Source organism: Kogia breviceps, chromosome X, assembly GCF_026419965.1.
Source record: "Kogia breviceps isolate mKogBre1 chromosome X, mKogBre1 haplotype 1, whole genome shotgun sequence".
Lineage (NCBI taxonomy): Eukaryota > Metazoa > Chordata > Mammalia > Artiodactyla > Physeteridae > Kogia > Kogia breviceps.
Window position 1 is genome coordinate 78,172,370 of NC_081330.1, and position 19,335 is coordinate 78,191,704.

Consider the following 19,335-nt stretch of genomic DNA (forward strand, 5'->3'; position numbering starts at 1 on the left):
ACCTCATCTTTTTGAGGAAACACAAGTAAACACAGCTTGGGAGATCAAAGACCAGAAACCCCTATGGCTCCAGGAAAAGTCAAGTCAATAGTCTAGTAGGGGGAGGAATTGCTTCACTCACACTTAAACCTCCAACCCCAGGCAAGGGAGGGAAGGGTGTGCTCACGTGACTTGTGCTGAAATAGGGAAGGAAGGGGAATGTGAGATGGGACTGGGAGTCCGAGTGAGAGATATAGGGAAGAAAAGGAAGTGAGCAGGCACAGACACTGGCAGCAATCAGGAGTTCAAGTCTTTTTGACAACAGGAGGCTGGAAGAAAGGACAGAAGTGGTTCTGGCTGTGATGGAGCTCTTACTGGGCCTACTGCTCCTGAGCCACCTACTGGTGGTCACCTATGGTAAGGTAGCAAAAGGGGACCTGGCTGCCACTGCTGGCACAGGCAAAAAGCTGGGGGGTTGGGAGAGGAGGGATTGAATGCCTACTGAGGAAAGCCTACTCCTGCTGACTAGGTGAGTGTTCTCAGCCAATGCTCCAGACTCTCTCAGCTTTGGGCAGAAGGGAGGAAAGAGGTTGAAGTCTATTGAAGAAGCCAGGAGATAATTTTGGGTAGAAATTGGAAAGGATCTTCTCTTGGAAAACATCCACATGATTTTCTAGTACTTGTCATATCTCAGGGGCATTAAAAATGTGCCCAATGCCACCCAAATCCCTCCCCCATCAGTTGCCCTTAACCTGAAATTCTACCACTATACCTTTACCCCTATGCTCCCAGGTTTTGATCCTTGTTAATGCATACAGCCCCCAAAAGAAGTAATGTTGTCAGGAGCTAGATAGGACCTTAGAAGTAACATAGATCTACCTTTCACTGTTATGAACAGGTTTTCAGAATATTTATTCACATTCTTGCAGTGACTGAGAATTCACTACCTGTGCAGACCATCTAAAAAGGCAGCTTCAACTGTTAGAAAGTTCTTCCTTGTGTTGAACTAAATCAACTTCCCTGTGGCTTCCACTCAAAAACCTCAGCCCTGTTTCTTTGAGACACAGATAATATATCTTCTCCCTCTATGTTGTAACAGCCCTTTAGAGTCCTGAGGACAGAAACCATGTCCCTTTGATTCATCTCTTCTCCAAGCTAAACAGCCTTAGCTCTTTCAACTGTTCTTCACAGGACTTGGTTTCTTACCACCTCCTGGGGTATCTCACTTCCCTGTGGACATAGCCCAGTTTGTCTGGGCTATTTGCGGAAGCTTAATGCTGGACACATACCCCCCAAAAGGATTGACTATCCCATAGTAACATTATTTTGTGGGGCCTTACTCCATCCTCATTTATACCCCTGAAAATTGAAATAGCCTTTTTAGGAAACTGAGCCTGATAATAGCTAAGTGAAATCTAGGATAGGGTAAAAGATTCTTTGATGCACAGCTGTTTATTCCATATCCTTAGAGGGAGAAACTAGATGAGTGTTAAGTTGGTGCCCTTTGTGTGGTTAGAAAGAACCCAGCTTTCCATAACCGACTCAGACTAAACCATCTTGTCCTGGGGCTCTGTGACTCATTAAATTCTAGAACCTTAAAGTTAGAAAATACACTGAATTAAGTCACTCAAGGAGGAAAATAATTTGCTCCAGGGCACAGAGCATTAGCAGCAGAGTTAATGCTCCTAAAAATTACTATTCTTTCTACAACTACAATATTTTCACTATCTAACATGTTTTAGAGTGCACCACTCTACCTTCTGCAAATATGTTGATTTGAGCTGGGAATTAAAGATGCAGGACTGGAGCTCGGAGGAACATTTTGTAAACGTTAAATTTAAATTGTGTGTGTGTGTGTGTGTGTGTGTGTGTGTGTGTGTGTGTGCATGTTTATTGTTCCCTCCACAGCCTGAGAGGGTCCTTTAGACCTGGAAGCAGGTCTTCCATTTGCGTGCATGGTCTTACACCACAGACCTGAGACTCTGGGCAAACTGAAAGGCCAATAACGCTTTCTGTCTCCCTTCATCTCAGTTTCCCCAACCCATCTATATAGTTAGATCAGCTTGGCTGGCCTCAGAAGATCCTGTCATCTGGGCAGCTCTGTAGGACTGTGGCTTCACTTCTAAAAAGCCTCTAGATCTAAGACATATGTTGAAATAATCACAATAAAAATAAGTCCTAATATTTGCATTTTATAAAAACTATAAACATTTTATAAATATCTATTATCTAAGCTAATCCTCTTTCAAGGAAGCATCCCAAGAGGGAGAGAGAGGCCAAACACAGAGGTGCGGGGTCACTGGAAGATCTCACCATCTTTGTTTGATGATAGGAGAAGGAGAGAAGGAGAAGGACAATTCAAGATGGGACCCATAATGGATCTCATAAAAGGGCCCACACCCCCAAAACTAGGTCTTTCTTTGAGTTAGTATCATCACACAGACCACAAACCTTTGCTTTTCAAATTCCAGGTCCCAGGACCAGAGTGGGCCTCAGTAATATGCCTTCTTTCTCAAGTCAAAACATTTTTCAACAAAGTCCTTTGAGTCAATGCTCAGCCCTTTTCTTTCTTTTGAGGGGATGCAATATTTGCAGGAAATGCAATCCTTCATGTGACTAAGTGGTTTCTAAAAGCCCTTCGAGCTATGCCATACTGGAAGTCTCCAAATTCTCTCCTGCCTGATACTTCAAACCCTGTTGTACCAAGTACCTCACCATTTGGTGGCCTGCATAGATCCATAATGGGCAGAGCATCCCCCTAAGAGTTGGGACTTTCCTGAAATAGATTTTCCCCTACCCAATCTTCCAGGAAAGTCAGGGGTATTGTTTAATTTGGCCAAAATTTCACATTGGCTGCCAAGCCAGTCCTGTCACTAAAGTGTCCCCTCTGGTTTCCATATAACCCAGGGATGACCTATTACTTGCCCATAACTTGGTAGGTCCCAGCAGAATGGAAAGGCAAACTCCTTACTTTCTCATGTATTAACTTATCCTTCAGGTCATTATTAAAGCAGACAATGATCCAATCTAATGAATCTGTCCACCCTGGGGAAGACATATTGAGGATTTCTAGGATAAGAAGAATCAACACAAATACATGAAGTTTATCTTGAGACATGGGACAGGACTAACATTTCTCCCACACCTACTGAACGCCAGCCACTATGCTAGGTGCTTTCACAATTATGAGCTCATTTTATCATCATAATAACACTACATGGAAGGTTTACTATTACCTCTATTTTGCTGATAATGACCTAAAACTCAGGCTTAGCAATTTACCCAAGGTCACACAGAGAGATATATGGTAAGGCAGACCTTAAACTAAGATTGATGTTACTCTTCTTACTACATCATGCAGTCCTTCACTGTCCTCCTGATCTCACTAGGTGCAGTGCTCCTACTCAGTGTTTCTCTAGGCTCTTTGTGCACCAGAGGAAGAGTTGGAAGATATAAACCTATGCTATTGAATTTACCTTCATTTTGTAGGTCAGGGTACATGAGGAATGGTACATTGTCCTCTTTCTTGTGATACCCTGTGCCTACCATACACTGTCTCTTCATGCTACTGATGAAACAGAAAGAGTAAGAGGAGAGAAGAACAAGAAGAAAGAGGAGGAGTAACAGGAGCAAGATGGAAGAATGGGTGAAAGGAATAAAGGAGAAGGGAAGAAAAAGAGTAAAAGAGGGAAATATGCCATTCTTGGATGTCTTGTTACTAACTATGCCCCACTCTCCTATTCTGGGATGGAGAAATGACGCTTAACCTACTTCTAGAAGTGAGACTGGGAAATTGGGACTGACTGCCCATGCTTTTGACAGACAAGAGTGAGCTACATGAGAATCTCCAGCAACTTTCCAGAGAGAGTAATGCAAGTCAGGTCTTGCAGCTCCCCCTATGTCAAAGGGAAACATATATATTCAGAGACAGGCATTTTTGGCTGCTCCAGCTGTCCTCACAGCAGAATGCTGTTTTGTTGCCCTGGAAAGAAGGGCAGTATGAGAATTCTTTTCAGAGTTGGAGAAGGATATTTGGGAGGGCTGGAGAAAGATTAAACTGAAAGGGTCAAGTGGTTTTCAAGGGGCTTAAGGCTGGTATGCTTGTGTTTGCAGGTGAGCAAAAATACAAATGGGCAATGTGTGCTTGTGACGATGATAAGCTGTATCTGCATGCATATGGAGGCAGGAACTGTCAGTAGCACAGTGAAAGCCAACCTGGTGAAAGCTCACCACCAGCTAGAACATGTAATTATTTAATTTCTGCTTTCATTAAGTCTATTAGCACAGAACCATCTAAGATTGGAAGAGATCTTAAAAAATAATGCTGTTCAAGACCTAAACAAAGCTCAGAACTTGCCCTAGACAGCTTAGTCCATCATGGACAGCTCTGATTAATTACAAAATTTATTTTGAGGGCAAACCAAAATCTGCCTGTATTGTGCTCCCATTTGTGGATCTGAGTTTTTCTCTCTGCCCAGTCTGAAACTCTCCAGAGAGAATGTTGTGGACCTAGCAACATGGACACATGTTTATTTATTATTTTTTATTCAAGTCTTTTATCTTGGCCAAAATATGCTGGTTATGTACTAGAGTCCCAGGTGAGGGCACAGGACAAAGGCTAAACTTTAGTAGCCCCACTGATAGAAGTCCTGGTACTTGGCAATACATTCTGGGAGCTAGCCCCCACCCCAACTTCCATCTGCTTGACTGAAGCCTGGGAATCCTAGGCTATATAAAAAGCTTTTATTCAGTAATAGCTTGCACTTTGAAACAACCTCTCCTAAGAGAGATATAAAGACATATCTAAATACAATCTCTCACTCCTGACTCCAGTTAAATAAAACACAAAATCCTCAAGATATTAGCTTATGGATGGAAATTGCTGATGGAAGGTGGTGGCTCTCTCAACACCCACAAATTTCCCCTCTTAGTTTCCTTTCCCAGCAAGCCAAGAATTAATCATCCTTTGGTCCTACCATCATTCCTACCACAGTCAGCTCTAGGATTATACTCAGAACTTTTTCCCCTCCAGACCTTTTCATCTCCATTCCTCCTCAGGATGAAATTTTCCAATGTACCTTTGCTGAGAACTCAGAGAAACTAAAAGGGAAATAAACAAAGAAAGGATAGAAATCAGAAGAAAAAAGTCAAACTTACAAATTACAGGTTTAACACTTAACAATAACTAAAGATTTTGTTAAACAGGAATGCATCTCACACAAGTTTCCACCCTCAAAATTGTCCTTTGTGTGCCTCTTTCCTCCCTTCCAGAAAAGAGTTTTAGTCTAAGGACCCAATCTGAGCCTTTCTGAGGGAGCAATGGGGAATTAGGAGGGCAGATAGCCCTTTCTTTCTGAGCCTTGAAGCCACCACATTTCTCCAGGTACATAATTACATACAGTAAAATAACCCAGACCCAACTGCTCAGCATTTGCTCTCACACTTCTTTTGCAAAATGTTGAAAGACGTTTCTTTCATGGATTTACAGAATGTTAGAGTTTGTAGAATCATTAGAGATCATTCCATTCAGATTCTCTACATTATATACAAAGAAAATGGGTCCTCTATGGTGAAAGGTGACTTACCCAGGGTCACCTCACAGCAAGGCAGTGACAGGAAAAGGACTTGAAACTCACAAGAGCTAAGCAACCTTAAGGGCTTTCCTTCTAAGGACTGGTTCTGATTGATGGGAGGGCTGGCAGAGAACAAAAGGGCATGGGGAATCTGAAAGTATGAGTTAAGGCTGTGTTTCTCAAAAGCCTCTCTGCCACTGCCATCTTAGCACCCAGGTGGGTGTGCCATCTGTGTCTGCTTCCTTTTTCTGTTCCCCCTCTTCAGGCCATCCCATCCTGAAAGTGCCTGAGAGTGTGACAGGGCCTTGGAAAGGGGATGTAAATATTCCCTGCACCTATGGTCCTCTGCAAGGCTATACACAAGTCTTGGTAAAGTGGCTGGTAGAACATGGCTCAGGCCCAGTCACCATCTTTTTACGTGACTCTTCTGGAGACCATATCCAGCAAGCAAAGTACCGGGGCCGCCTGCATGTAAACAACAAGGTTCCAGGAGATGTGTCCCTCCAACTGAATACCTTGGAGATGGATGACCGGAGCCACTACACGTGTGAAGTCACTTGGCAGACCCCTGATGGCAATCAAGTCGTGAGAGAGAAGATCATTGAACTCCGTGTCCAGAAACGTGAGTTACTGTTGGTGTTAGGAAAGTACTGGTAAGCAAAAGCCTGATAGAGGACTGTAATCCTAGAAAACCCTGAGAAACCCAGAGACCTTTGTTCACGTTTACATAGTCTCTCTTCAGTTATATGTGCTAATCAGAGGAAGTGGACAGGCAGAGTATCCTCAGTGTTATCACTCTCATGGCAGAATTTATTAAATGTTGGGAAGGCTTTCTGGCCTTCAAATCTCTACCCCTTCAAATGTCTCAGAAATTCCTGCATCGATAGCCTGATTGCTTCCTTGGACTCTGAGCCTTAAAATCCATAAAAATGAGTATATCTGATCAGGATATTGGAGAGTGGATAGATGCTGGCAGAGAAGCTCTGGGAAAAGGAATGCATGGATTAGTCAAGATAAACGTAACTGGCTTGACAATTTTACAGAGATCTGACCCCTGGTAATCCCAAACTGCAGATAATCCAAAAACTACTTGGGCAAAACAACAACAAAGCCTGTTTGTTGTTGTTGTTTTTAGTTAGTTGATTGTTTTAACTCCAGATAACCCAAATCCCCAGATAATACAAAATGGTACCAAATCTTCCAAAAGGAAGCTCTTTTTATTTAAGTTGTTCTATTCCCTTTTTCCTCCCCATGTCAGGAGTCCCCTTTAGTTCCCTTTGCAGATATATTCATACCCCTAGACTCAGCAGGGATTACTCAGCCTTGTGTTCCCATACCCTTGTAACTTCTCAGAGCCTTCTCTCTTGTCTTCCCTTTGCAGTTTCTGTTTCCAAGCCCACAGTGACGACTGGCAGTGGCTATGGCTTCATGGTACCCCAGGGAATGAGGATTAGCCTTCAATGCCAGGCTCAGGGTTCTCCTCCCATCAGTTATGTTTGGTACAAGGAACAGACTAACAACCAAGAACCCATCAAAGTAGGAGTCTTGAGTACCTTACTCTTCAAGCCTGCAGTGGTGGCAGACTCAGGCTCCTATTTCTGTACTGCCAAGGGCCGGTTAGGCTCTGAGCAGCACAGTGACACTGTGAAGTTTGTGGTCAAAGGTGAGCAATTCTCTTTCCTGGTGAACATGTCAATGGGCTACCTTGTTCCAGAGATACGTCAGTATATGTCTTTATTCCAGAGAAGAGAGGTTGGGGCAGGGTGGGAAGGGGGTCCTGGGTTGTTCAATCACAAAGAGAAAATTCTGGATGGGAGACAATAGGGGTGGAGACAATACCTGTCATGTTGTAGGTTAAGTAGATGAAGATGGTAAAGGGAAAAGTGACATTTACTAGGTACATTTATTTGCCAGATACAATGCACAAGAAGTCGGCACATGTTTTCTCATTGAATCCCACAAATATCTCATGAGATAACCTTATTTTACAGAAGAGGAAACTAAGAGTCAGGAAGGGAAACCTACTTGTCCAGGGGCTCAGAGCTTGGAAGTTCAAGGCAGTATTTGTATTCAGATTTCATGTTCTTTCCACTATGTCTGATTGCCTCTCATGGTGGAACCTATACCAGCTCCTGGGCACCCTTTGGGATACTTTTTATTTGTTTGCTTTGTTGTGCTTTGTTTGATGTGGTTTTTGTTGTTATTTTGTTGGTTGATTATGTTTGGTTTTGCTTTATGAAATAAAGCCCAGATCTATGCATAGTTTCTTTAAATCCCACCCCCCTCTTTTTTCCTAAAGCCAAATGCAAGTTCTGGTTGAAGTCTCGATGAAGATTGACTATGCTTAATCAAGGTCAGATTATTTATTAAAGAATTATTTGGGAATACTACAAACAGTTTACGTAAAGATTGTCGGCTGGGATTTAAATGATCAGCCCAGCAGTGATATGTCCAAATGAGTCTTGTTACCTTTCAAGAAATGTCCTTGGAAGGGAAGATACTTATTTCAATAAGGTTTCTATTGCCCAAAACACATTGAGTACTAACTGCCTTTAGGAGATTATCCTCAGAGCCACCTGAAAATTATTATCCTCTGAGGCCAACTCTGTATAACAAAAGTGAACAAACTGTCTCCTTCCACTTGGGGTAAGAGACTGATGTTGGTTTGAGACTTCTCTTTTGCCTGCAAGGATTTGTTTCCCAAAGTTGAATTGCAATGAGGATGTGCGTGCTGTAGGTTTTGGTCTGTTAGTTTAGATGGGCATAAGGGTAGTCTCATTCTGAGAGAATTATATGGACTCTGGCCCAGTTCTCTGAGAGTTGATAATCTGGTCAAGCAGAGAGAGCAAGACATGGCCAGAAAGTCCAAGAATGTGTACTTCATAAAGGGACAAGTTGAACATTCTCACCATTCTGAGTTTGTTTCTAGTCCATCTGGGCAATATCTTGCTCACAACAAATCAACCTGTCTATTCCTTATCTAGTCCATGTTCACAGGCCACAGAGCTGTTAGGCAGTGCTCACAATTGAGCTCTCTGACATATAAGGAAATTGAGGCTCAGAGAAGTTACATCCTTCCCTGCTCTCTAAGCCAAGCTACTTTCTCTTGGCTTCCTCTACCTGCCTCTTTTGCACCTCAACCTGGTCCCATGAGTCTGGTCACTTGTTTCATCTCTGTCCTACATAGCTCTCAGCTCCTCATCCATCCCCTCACCCTCTGTGCTGTTCCTTAATTCTGGAAAAAGCACAGAGGTACATTGGTCCCACTTTAGTTTCATGCTCTGTGACATCCACTGCCTGTCCCCATGCTGTTTGCCAATATATTTTCTCATCTATGTTCCATTCTTTATAACAGCTATTCAGAATACTTTCTGCCTTATTTCATATCCTCAGTCCTGCTCCCAGAAGTTGAGGTCGCCTTCTCCTTCTTTGAGAAGATCCAGACCCCCGCCCTCAGATGTGAATTATATCAACCACCCTCTCTACCTTGACATTTCCCTGCCCATTCTCTCTTAGCTCAGAGTAAGATGTGTCTTTCTTCTCTCCACAGAAAACCTTCTACCTCAGCTCTTTACCTCAACTACTCCAAATCCCTGCTTCACCTATTATCCTCTACATAAGCCTAAAATGTATGTATGTACGTGTGTGTATGTATGTATGTATAATATATGTATATATGTATTATGTAAGCCTAATATACATATATATGTAAATAATATACATATGTATGTTATTTTAAAAAACGTTTTCTTCATCTGCCACACCACCTCTCTCCTATGGCCGCTACCAACCTACTAAAAAAGGTAGTTTTCACTAGCTGTCTCTCCCTATTTAGCACAACATAACTTTGTAAACTGGAGTCATCACTTCCAAATCTCCAAAACCCAAGATATCTTTATTTACATCTTTGCTCCTTTGTCATAAATTAATTGTCCATATAAGTGTGAGTTTATTTCTGGGCTCTCAATTTTGTTCCATTGATCTGTGTGTCTGTTTTTGTGCCAGTAACATACTCTTTTGATTACTACAGCTTTGTAGTATAGTTTGAAATCAGGGAATGTGATGCCTCCAGCTTTGTTTTTTCTCAAGATTGTTTTAGGTTATTCTGCATTTTTTGTGGTTCCAAACAAATTTTAGAATTATTTGTTTTAGTTCTGTGAAATATGCCATTGGAATTGGGACAAGGATTGCGTCAAATCTGTAGATTGTTTTGGATAGTATAGACATTTTAACAATATTACTTCTTCCAATCCAGAAAAATGGGATTTTTATTTATTTAAATAAAAATTTATTTATGTCTTCAATTTCTTTCATCAGTGTCTTACAATTTTCACTGTACAGGTCTTTCACCATCTTGGTTAAATTTATTCCAAAGTATTTTATAGCTTTGATACAACTATAAATTGGATTATTTTCTTCATTTTTCTATCTGATAGTTCATTATTAGTATGTAGAAATGCCACAAATTTCTGTATATTGATTTTGTGTCCTGTTACTTTCCTGAATTCATTTATTAGATTTAAAAGATTTTTGGTGGTCTTTAGGTTTGTCTTTATATAGTATCATGTCTATCTTCAAATAGTGAAAATTTTACTTCTTCCTTTCCAATTTGGGTGCCTTTTATTCTAAAATTATTTTCTTAATTTTAATTTTGGATTGTTCATTACTAGTGTACAGAAATACAACAGATATTTGTATATTGATCTTATATCCTACAATCTTGCTAAACTCATTTATTAGCTCTAATCATTGTTTTGTGGATTCTTGAGGCTTTTCTATATAAGATTTTGTCATCTGAAAATAGAAATAATTTTATTCCTTTCTTTCCAATTTGGATGCCTTTTATTTCTTATTCTGGCAAAATTTCCCTGGCTAGTACCTATAGTACAATGGTGAATCAGCATGGAAAGAATGGAAATAATTGACTTGTTCCTGATCTTACGGGAAAATATTCTTTCTTTCACCATTATGATGATACATGCCTTTATTTTGGTAGATGCTTTATTGGTTTGAGACCACTTCCTTTATTCCTAGCTTGTTGAGTGTTTTTATAATGAAAAGGTAATTGGATCGTGTCAAGTTCATTTTCTGTGTCTATTGAGATGATTTTGTGTTTCTTTTAGTCCTTATTCTATTAAGAGACTGCATTACCTTGACTCATCTTCAAATATTGAGCCAATCTTGCATTCCAGGGATAAATTAATCATGGTGCACAATCCTTTTAATATGCTGCTGGATTTGGTGTGCTAGTATTTTGTTATGGAGTTTTGCATCTATATTCATAAGGGATATTGTTTCTTAGTTTTACTTTGTTTTGATGTCATTCTATGCTTTTGTGTCATGATAATACTGGTCTCATATACTGAGGTGGAAGGTTTTACCACACCTACTTTTTGAAAGAATTAGTGAAGAGTTGACATTAAAAAAAAATCCTTTATAGAATTCACCAGAGAAGCCACCTGGGCCTAGCCTTTGCTTTATGTGAAGTTGTTTGATTAGCAATCCAACCTTTTTACTTGTTAAAGTTCTGCCTATTCAGATTTTCTATTTCTTCTTTAGTCACTTTCAGTAGATTGTGAATTTCTAGGAATCTGTTGTTTATATCTTAGTTAATCCACTGTCATATGGTTGTTCATAGTATTCCCTTGTCATTCTGTTTACTTCTACAAAGTTAGTAGATATGTCCCCATTTTGATCAAAGATTTTAATAATTTGAGCCTGCTTTTTATTTCTTTTTTCTTTTTCTTTCTTTCTCTCTCTCTCTCTCTCTCTCTCTCTCTCTCTCTCTCTCTCTCTCTCTCTCTCTCTCTCTCTCTCTTTTGTAGGTTGGTCTTGCTAAAGGCGTGCCTATTATGTTGATCTTTTTCAACAACCAAATTTTGGTTTTGTTGATTTTCCCTATTGATTTCTATTTTCTATTTCATTTATCTCTGTTAAATATTTATTTTCTTCCATCTGCTTTGTTTTCTGTTTAGTTTTCTCTTCTATTTTTAATTTTCTTTTTAAGGTGGAAGATTAAGTTATTAATCAGAAACCTTTCTTATTCTCTGATGTAGGTATTTACATCTGAACCCTGAGTACTGTTTTCACTGCATCCAATAAGTTTTAGTATGCTGTGTTTTTATCTTCAATCATCTGAAAGTATTTTCTAATTTCCTAATGACTTCTTATTTAACCCACTGGTTATTTAGAAGTGTGTTATTTAATCTCCACATATTTTTGAATCTCCCTAATTTCCTTCTGTTATTTGTTTCTAATTTTATTTTATTGTGATGCATTATTACAATTGTTTCAAGTTTATTGAGACTTATTTTATGGCCTAACTTATGGTCTATTCTGAATAATGTTCCATACATACTTGAAAAGTAAGTGTATTCCACTGATTTTTGGGGTTTTTTGTGGTATGCGGGCCTCTCACCACTGTGGCCCCCCCCCCGCCGTGGAGCACAGGCTCCGGACGCGCAGGCCCAGTGGCCATGGCTCATGGGTCCAGCCGCTCCACGGCACACGGGATCCCCCCAGACCGGGGCACGAACCCGTGCCCCCCACATTGGCAGGTGGACTCCCAACCACTGTGCCACCAGGGAAGCCCTATTCCACTGTTTTGTAGAGTGTTCTGTATCTGTCTGTTAGGTCCATTGGTTAACAGTATTGTTCAGTTCTTTGATGTCCTTGTTCAACTTTTGTCTAATTGTTCTATCCATAATTGAAAGTGTAGTATTCAAATCTCAAGCTATTATTGTTTAATTGTCTATTTCTCCCCAAAATTCAGTCACTGTTTGATTCATGTGTTTTGGTGTTCTGTTGTTAAAAGCATATATATTTATAATTGTAGTGTCTTCTTGATTGATTGATCCATTTATACTTATAAAATGTGATTCTCTTTCTCTAATAACACTTTTTGGTTTTAAGTCTATTTTGTTTGATATTAGTATAGATACTCCAGCTCTATTTTGGTTACTATTTGCATGGCATACTTTTTCCATTCTTTTAGTTACAAACCATTTATGTCTTTTGAATCCTAAATATACATAACTTGTAGTTGAATTGTGTTTTCTTATCCATTCTGCCAGTCTCTAAATTTGAGAATTTAAGCTATTTACATTTAATGTAAATGCTGGTAAGGTAGGGTTTATGTCTGCCAGCTTGCTATATACCTTGTCTTTTCTCATTCCTTTATTCCTTCGTTACTTCTGGTAGTAAATAAATATAATATAATGTACTATGTAGTTCCTTTGTTATTTCTTCCATATACTTTTTTCATTATTTTCTTGATGGTTACTATGGGACTTACCATTAATTCTTAATTTACTACAATCTAGGTTGAATTCATGCCAACTTAATTTCAATAGCATATAAAAACTTTCTTTCTATATCATTCCATTCTTCTCACATCTTATTTAAACCATTTATCTTTTGATGGACATTTAGGTTCTTTCCATGTCTTGGCAATTGCAAATGATGCTGCAATAAACATTGGGGTGCATGTATCTTTTTTTTAACATTTTTATTGGAGTATAATTGCTTTACAATGGTGTGTTAGATTCTACTTTATAACAAAGTGAATCAGTTATACATATAAATATGTCCACTTATCTCTTCCCTCTTGCATTTCCCTCCCTCTTACACTCCCTATCCCACCCCTCTAGGTGGCCACAAACCACTGAGCTGATCTCCCTGTGCTATGCAGCTGCTTCCCACTAGCTATCTATTTTACGGTTGGTAGTGTTTATATGTCCATTCCACTCTCTCACTTTGTCCCAGCTTACCTTTCACCCTCCCGATATCCTCAAATCCATTCACTAGTAGGTCTGCATGTTTGTTCTAGTCTTGCCCCTAGGTTCTTCATGACCATTTTTTTTAGATTCCATATATATGTGTTAGCATACGGTATTTGTTTTTCTCTTTCTGACATATTTCACTCTGTATGACAGTCTCTACATCCATGAACCTCACTACAAATAACTCAGTTTCGTTCCCTTTTATGGCTGAGTAATATTCCATGTATATATGTGCCACATCTTCTTTATCCATTCATCTCTTGATGGACACTTAGGTTGCTTCCATGTCCTGGCTATTGTAAATAGAGCTGCAATTAATATTTTGGTACATGACTCTTTTTGAATTATGGTTTTCTCAGGGTACATGCTCAGTAGTGGAAATGCTGGGTCGTATGGTAGTTCTATTTGTAGATTTTTTTTTATGCTAATTAGAATTTTTTTTAACATCTTTATTTGAGTATAACTGTTTTACAATAGTGTGTTAGTTTCTCCTTTACAACAAAGTGAATCAGTTATACATATACATATGTTCCCATAACTCTTCCCTCTTGTGTCACCCTCAATCCCACCCTCCCTATCCCACCCCTCTAGGTGGTCACACAGCACAGAGGTGAACTCCCTGTGCTATGCTGCAGCTTCCCACTAGTTATCTAATTTACATTTGGTAGTATGTATATGTCCTTGCCACTCTCTCACATCGTCACAGCTTACCCTTCCCCCTCCCCATATCCTCAAGTCCATGCTCTAGTAGGTCTGTGTTTTATTCCCATCCTACCACTAATCTCTTCATGATATTTTTTTTTAGATTCCATATATATGTGTTAGCATACGGTATTTGTTTTTCTCCTTCTGACTTACTTCACTCTGTATGACAGATTCCAGGTCTATCCACCTCATTACAAATAACTCAGTTTCATTTCTTTTTATGGCTGAGTAATATTCCATTGTATATATGTGCCACATCTTCCTTATCCATTCATCTGTTGATGGACACTTAGGTTGCTTCCATGTCCTGGCTATCGTAAATAGAGCTGCAATAAACATTTTGGTACATGACTCTTTTTGAATTATGGTTTTCTCAGGGTATATGCCCAGTAGTGGGATTGCTGGGTCATATGGTAGTTCTATTTGTAGATTTTTTTTTTTTTTTTTTTTTTTTTTTTTTTTTTTTTTTTTTTGTGGTACGTGGGCCTCTCACTGTTGTGGGAACTCCCATACTCCCATTGTGGAGCACAGGCTCCGGACACACAGGCTCAGCGGCCATGGCTCACGGGCCCAGCCTCTCCGTGGCACGTGGGATCTTCCCAGACCAGGGCACGAACCTGTGTCCCCTGCATCGGCAGGCGGATTCTCAACCACTGAGCCACCAGGGAAGCCCTATTTGTAGTTTTTAAAGGAACCTCCATACTGTTCTCAATAGTGGCTGTATCATTTTACATTCCCACCAGCAGTGCAAGAGTGTTCCCTTTTCTCCACACCCTCTCCAGCATTTTTGTTTCTAGAGTTTTTGATGATGGCCAATCTGGCTGGTGTGAGATGATATCTCATTGTAGTTTTAATTTGCATTTCTCTAATGATTAATGATGTTGAGCATTCTTTCATGTGTTTGTTGGCTATCTGTATATCTTCTTTGGAGAAATGTCTATTTAGTACTTCTGCCAATTTTTGGATGGGGTTGTTTGTTTTCTTTCTTATTGAGCTGCATGAGTTGCTTATAAATTTTGGAGATTAATCCTTTGTCAGTTGCTCTATTTGCAAATATTTTCTCCCATTCTGGGGGCTGTCTTTTGGTCTTCTTTATGGTATATTTTGCTGTGCAAAAGCTTTTAAGTTTCATTAGATCCCATTTGTTTATTTTGGTTTTTATTTCCATTTCTCTAGGAGATGGGTCAAAAAGGATCTTGCTGTGATTGATGTCATAGAGTGTTCTGCCTATGTTTTCCTCTAAGAGTTTGATAGTGTCTGGCCTTACACTGAGGTCTTTAACCCATTTTGAGTTTATTTTTGTGTGTGGTCTTAGGGGAGTGTTCTAATTTCCTACTTCTACAGGTAGCTGTCCAGTTTTCCCAGCACCACTTATTGAAGAGGCTGTCTTTTCTCCACTGTGTTTCCTTCCCTCCTTTATCAAAGATAAGGTGACCATATGTGTGTGGGTTTATTTCTGGGCTTTCTATCCTGTTCCATTGATCTATATTTCTGTTTTTGTGCAAGTACCATACTGTCTTGATTACTGTGGCCTTGTAGTATAGTCTGAAGTCAGGGAGCCTGATTCCTCCAGCTCCATTTTTCGTTCTCAAGATTGCTTTGGCTATTCGGGGTCTTTTGTGTTTCCATACAAATTGTGAAACTCTTTGTTCTAGTTCTGTAAAAAATTCCAGTGGTAATTTGATAGGGATTGCATTGAATCTGTAGATTGCTTTGGGTAATAGAGTCATTTTCACTATGTTGATTCTTCCAATCCAAGAACATGGTATATTTCTCCACCTATTTCTATCATCTTTAATTTCTTTCATCAGTGTCTTATAGTTTTCTGCATACAAGTCTTTTGTCTCCTTAGGTAGGTTTATTCCTAGATATTTTATTCTTTTTGTTGCAATGGTAAATGGGAGTGTTTTCTTAATTTCATTCTCAGATTTTTCATCATTAGCGTATAAGAATGCCAGAGATTTCTGTGCATTAATTTTGTATCCTGCTACTTTACCAAACTCATTGATTAGTTCTAGTAATTTTCTGGTAGCATCCTTAGTATTCTCTATGTACAGTATCATTTTATCTGCTAACAGTGACAGCTTTACTTCTTCTTTTCCTATTTGGATTCCTTTTATTTCTTTATTTTCTCTGATTGCTGTGGCTAGAACTTCCAAAACTAGGTTGAATAAGAGTGGTGAGAGTGGGCAACCTTGTCTTGTTCCTGATCTTAGTGAAAATGGTTTCAGTTTTTCACCATTGAGAATGATGCTGCCTGTGGGTTTGTCATATATTGCCTTTATTATATTGCGGAAAGTTCCCTCTATGCCTACTTTCTGCAGGGTTTTTATCATAAATGGGTGTTGAATTTTGTCAAAAGCTTTCTCTGCATCTATTGAGATGATCATATGGTTTTTCTCCTTCAGTTTGTTGATATGGTGTATCACGTTGATTAATTTGCGTATATTGAAGAATTCTTGCATTCCTGGAATAAACCCCACTTGATCATGGTGTATATTCCTTTTAATGTGCTGTTGGATTCTGTTTGCTAGTATTTTGTTGAGGATTTTTGCATCTATGTTCATCAGTGATATTGGCCTGTAGTTTTCTTTCTTTGTGACGTCTTTGTCTGGTTTTGGTATCAGGGTGATGGTGGCCTCATAGAATGAATTTGGGAGTGTTCCTCCCTCTGCTATCTTTTGGAAGAGTTTGAGAAGGATAGGTGTTAGCTCTTCTCTAAATGTTTGATAGAATTCGCCTGTGAAGCCATCTGGTCCTGGGCTTTTGTTTGTTGGAAGATTTTTAATCACAGTTTCAATTTCAGTGCTTGTGATTGGTCTGTTCATATTTTCTATTTCTTCCTGGTTCAGTCTTGGCAGGTTGTGCATTTTAAGAATTTGTCCATTTCTTCCAGGTTGTCCATTTTATTGGCATACAGTTGCTTGTAGTAATCTCTAATAATCTTTTGTAATTCTGCAGAGTCAGTTGTTACATCTCCTTTTACATTTCTAATTCTATTGATTTGAGTCTTCTCCCTTTTTTTCTTGATGAGTCTGGCTAATGGTTTATCAATTTTATTTATCTTCTCAAAGAACCAGCTTTTACTTTTATTGATCTTTGCTATTGTTTCCTTCATTTCTTTTTCATTTATTTCTGATCTGATCTTTATGATTTCTTTCCTTCTGCTAGATTTGTGGTTTTTTTGTTCTTCCTTCTCTAATTGCTTTAGGTGCAAAGTTAAGTTGTTTATTCGAGATGCTTCCTGTTTCTTAAGGTATGATTGTATTGCTATAAACTTCCCTCTGACAACTGCTTTTGCTGCATCCCATAGGTTTTGGGTCGTCGTGTCTCCATTGTCATTTGTTTCTAAGTACTTTTTGATTTCCTCTTTGATTCCTTCAGTGATCACTTCATTATTAAGTAGTGTATTGTTTAGCCTCCATGTATTTGTATTTTTTACAGATCTTTTCCTGTAATTGATATGTAGTCTCATAGCGTTGTGGTCAGAAAAGATACTTGATACGATTTCAATTTTCTTAAATTTGGCAAGGCTAGATTTGTGACCCAAGATATGATCTATCCTGGAGAATGTTCCATGGGCACTTGAGAAAAATGTGTATTCTGTTGTTTTTGGATGGAATGTCCTATAAATATCAAGTAAGTCCATCTTGTATAATGTATCATTTAAAGCTTGTGTTTCCTTATTTATTTTCATTTTGGATGATCTGTCCATTGGTGACAGTGGGGTGTTAAAGTCCCCTACTATGATTGTATTACTGTCGATTTCCCCTTTTATGGCTGTTAGTATTTGCCTTGTGTATTGAGGTGCGCCTATGTTGGGTGCATAAATATTTACAATTGTTATATCGTCTTCCTGGATCGATCCCTTGATCATTATGTAGTGTCCTTCTTTGTCCCTTGTAATAATTTTTATTTTAAAGTCTATTTTTTCTGATATGAGAATTGCTACTCTAGCTTTCTTCTGATTTCCATTTGCATGGAATATCTTTTTCCATCCCCTCACTTTCAGCCTGTAAGTGTCCCTAGGTCTGAAGTGGGTCTCTTGTAGACAGCATATATATGGGTCCTTTTTTTGTATCCATTCAGCCAGTCTGTGTCTTTTGGTGGGAGCATTTAATCCATTTACATTTAAGGTAATTACTGATATGTGCGTTCCAATTACCATTTACTTAATTGTTTCGGGTTGTTCTTGTAGGTCTTTTCTTTCTCTTATGTTTCTTGCTTAGAGAAGTTCCTTTAGTATTTGCTGTAAAGCTGGTTTGGTGGTGCTGAACTCTCTCAGCTTTTACTTGTCTGTAAAGGTTTTAATTTCTCCATGAAATCTGAATGAGATCCTTGCTGGGTAGAGTAATCTTGGTTGTAGGTTTTTTTCCTTCATCACTTTAAATATGTCCTGCCACTCCCTTCTGGCTTGTAGAGTTTCTGCTGAAAGATCAGATTTTAGCCTTATGGGGATTCCCTTGTGTGTTATTTGTTGTTTTTCCCTTGCTGCTTTTAATATGTTTTCTTTGTATTTAATTTTTGACAGTTTGGTTATTATGTGTCTCGGCGTGTTTATCCTTGGCTTTATCCTGTATGGGACTCTCTGTGCTTCCTGGACTTGGTTGACTATTTCCTTTCCTATATTAGGGAAGTTTTCAACTATAATCTCTTCAAATATTTTCTCAGTCCCTTTCTTTTGCTCTTCTTCTTCTGGGACCCCTATGATTCGAATGTTGGTGCGTTTAATGTTGTCCCAGAGATCTCTGAGACTGTCCTCAGTTCTTTTCATTCTTTTTTCTTTCTTCTGTTCTGCAGTAGGTATTTCCACTATTTTACCCTCCAGGTCACTTATCCGTCCTTCTGCCTCAGTTATTCTGCTACTGATCCCATCTAGAGTATTTTTCATTTCATTTATTGTGTTGCTCATCATTACTTGCTTCCTCTTTATTTCTTCTAGGTCCTTGTTAACTGTTTCTTGCAATTTGTCTATTCTATTTCCATGATTTTGAGTCATCTTCACCATCATTATTCTGAATTCTCTTTCAGGTAGACTGGCTATTACCTCTTCTTTTGTTAGGTCTGGTGTGTTTTTATCTTGTTCCTTCATCTGCTGTGTGTTTTTCTGTCTTCTCATTTTGCTTACCTTACTGTGTTTGGGGTCTCCCTTTTGCAGGCTGCAGGTTCGTAGTTCTATCTATTTTTGGTGGCTCTCCCCAGTGGCTGAGGTTGGTTCAGTGGGTTGAGCAGGTTTCCTGGTTGGGGGGACCAGTGCCACTGTTCTGGTGGATGAGGCTGGATCCCGTCTCCCTGGT

The 19,335-nt window shown here is 39.1% G+C and overlaps 1 protein-coding gene across 6 annotated transcripts in view; it reads left to right on the forward strand.

Annotated features, from left to right (window-relative positions):
* The first annotated feature begins 225 nt into the window (after positions 1 to 225).
* VSIG4 (V-set and immunoglobulin domain containing 4) overlaps positions 226 to 19,335 on the forward strand; it is a 51,399-nt gene continuing 32,289 nt past the window's right edge. For 4 of the 6 annotated variants that reach the window (XM_067024081.1, XM_067024080.1, XM_067024079.1 and 1 more), the window contains exons 1-3: positions 252 to 396; positions 5,818 to 6,174; positions 6,934 to 7,215. In XM_067024081.1, the coding sequence (XP_066880182.1) occupies positions 342 to 396; positions 5,818 to 6,174; positions 6,934 to 7,215 (694 nt within the window). In that variant the 5' untranslated portion in view covers positions 252 to 341. Of the gene's footprint in view, positions 397 to 5,817; positions 6,175 to 6,933; positions 7,216 to 19,335 lie in introns of all 6 variants that reach the window. The other 2 variants (XM_059051024.2, XM_067024082.1) reach the window with 2 other exon arrangements.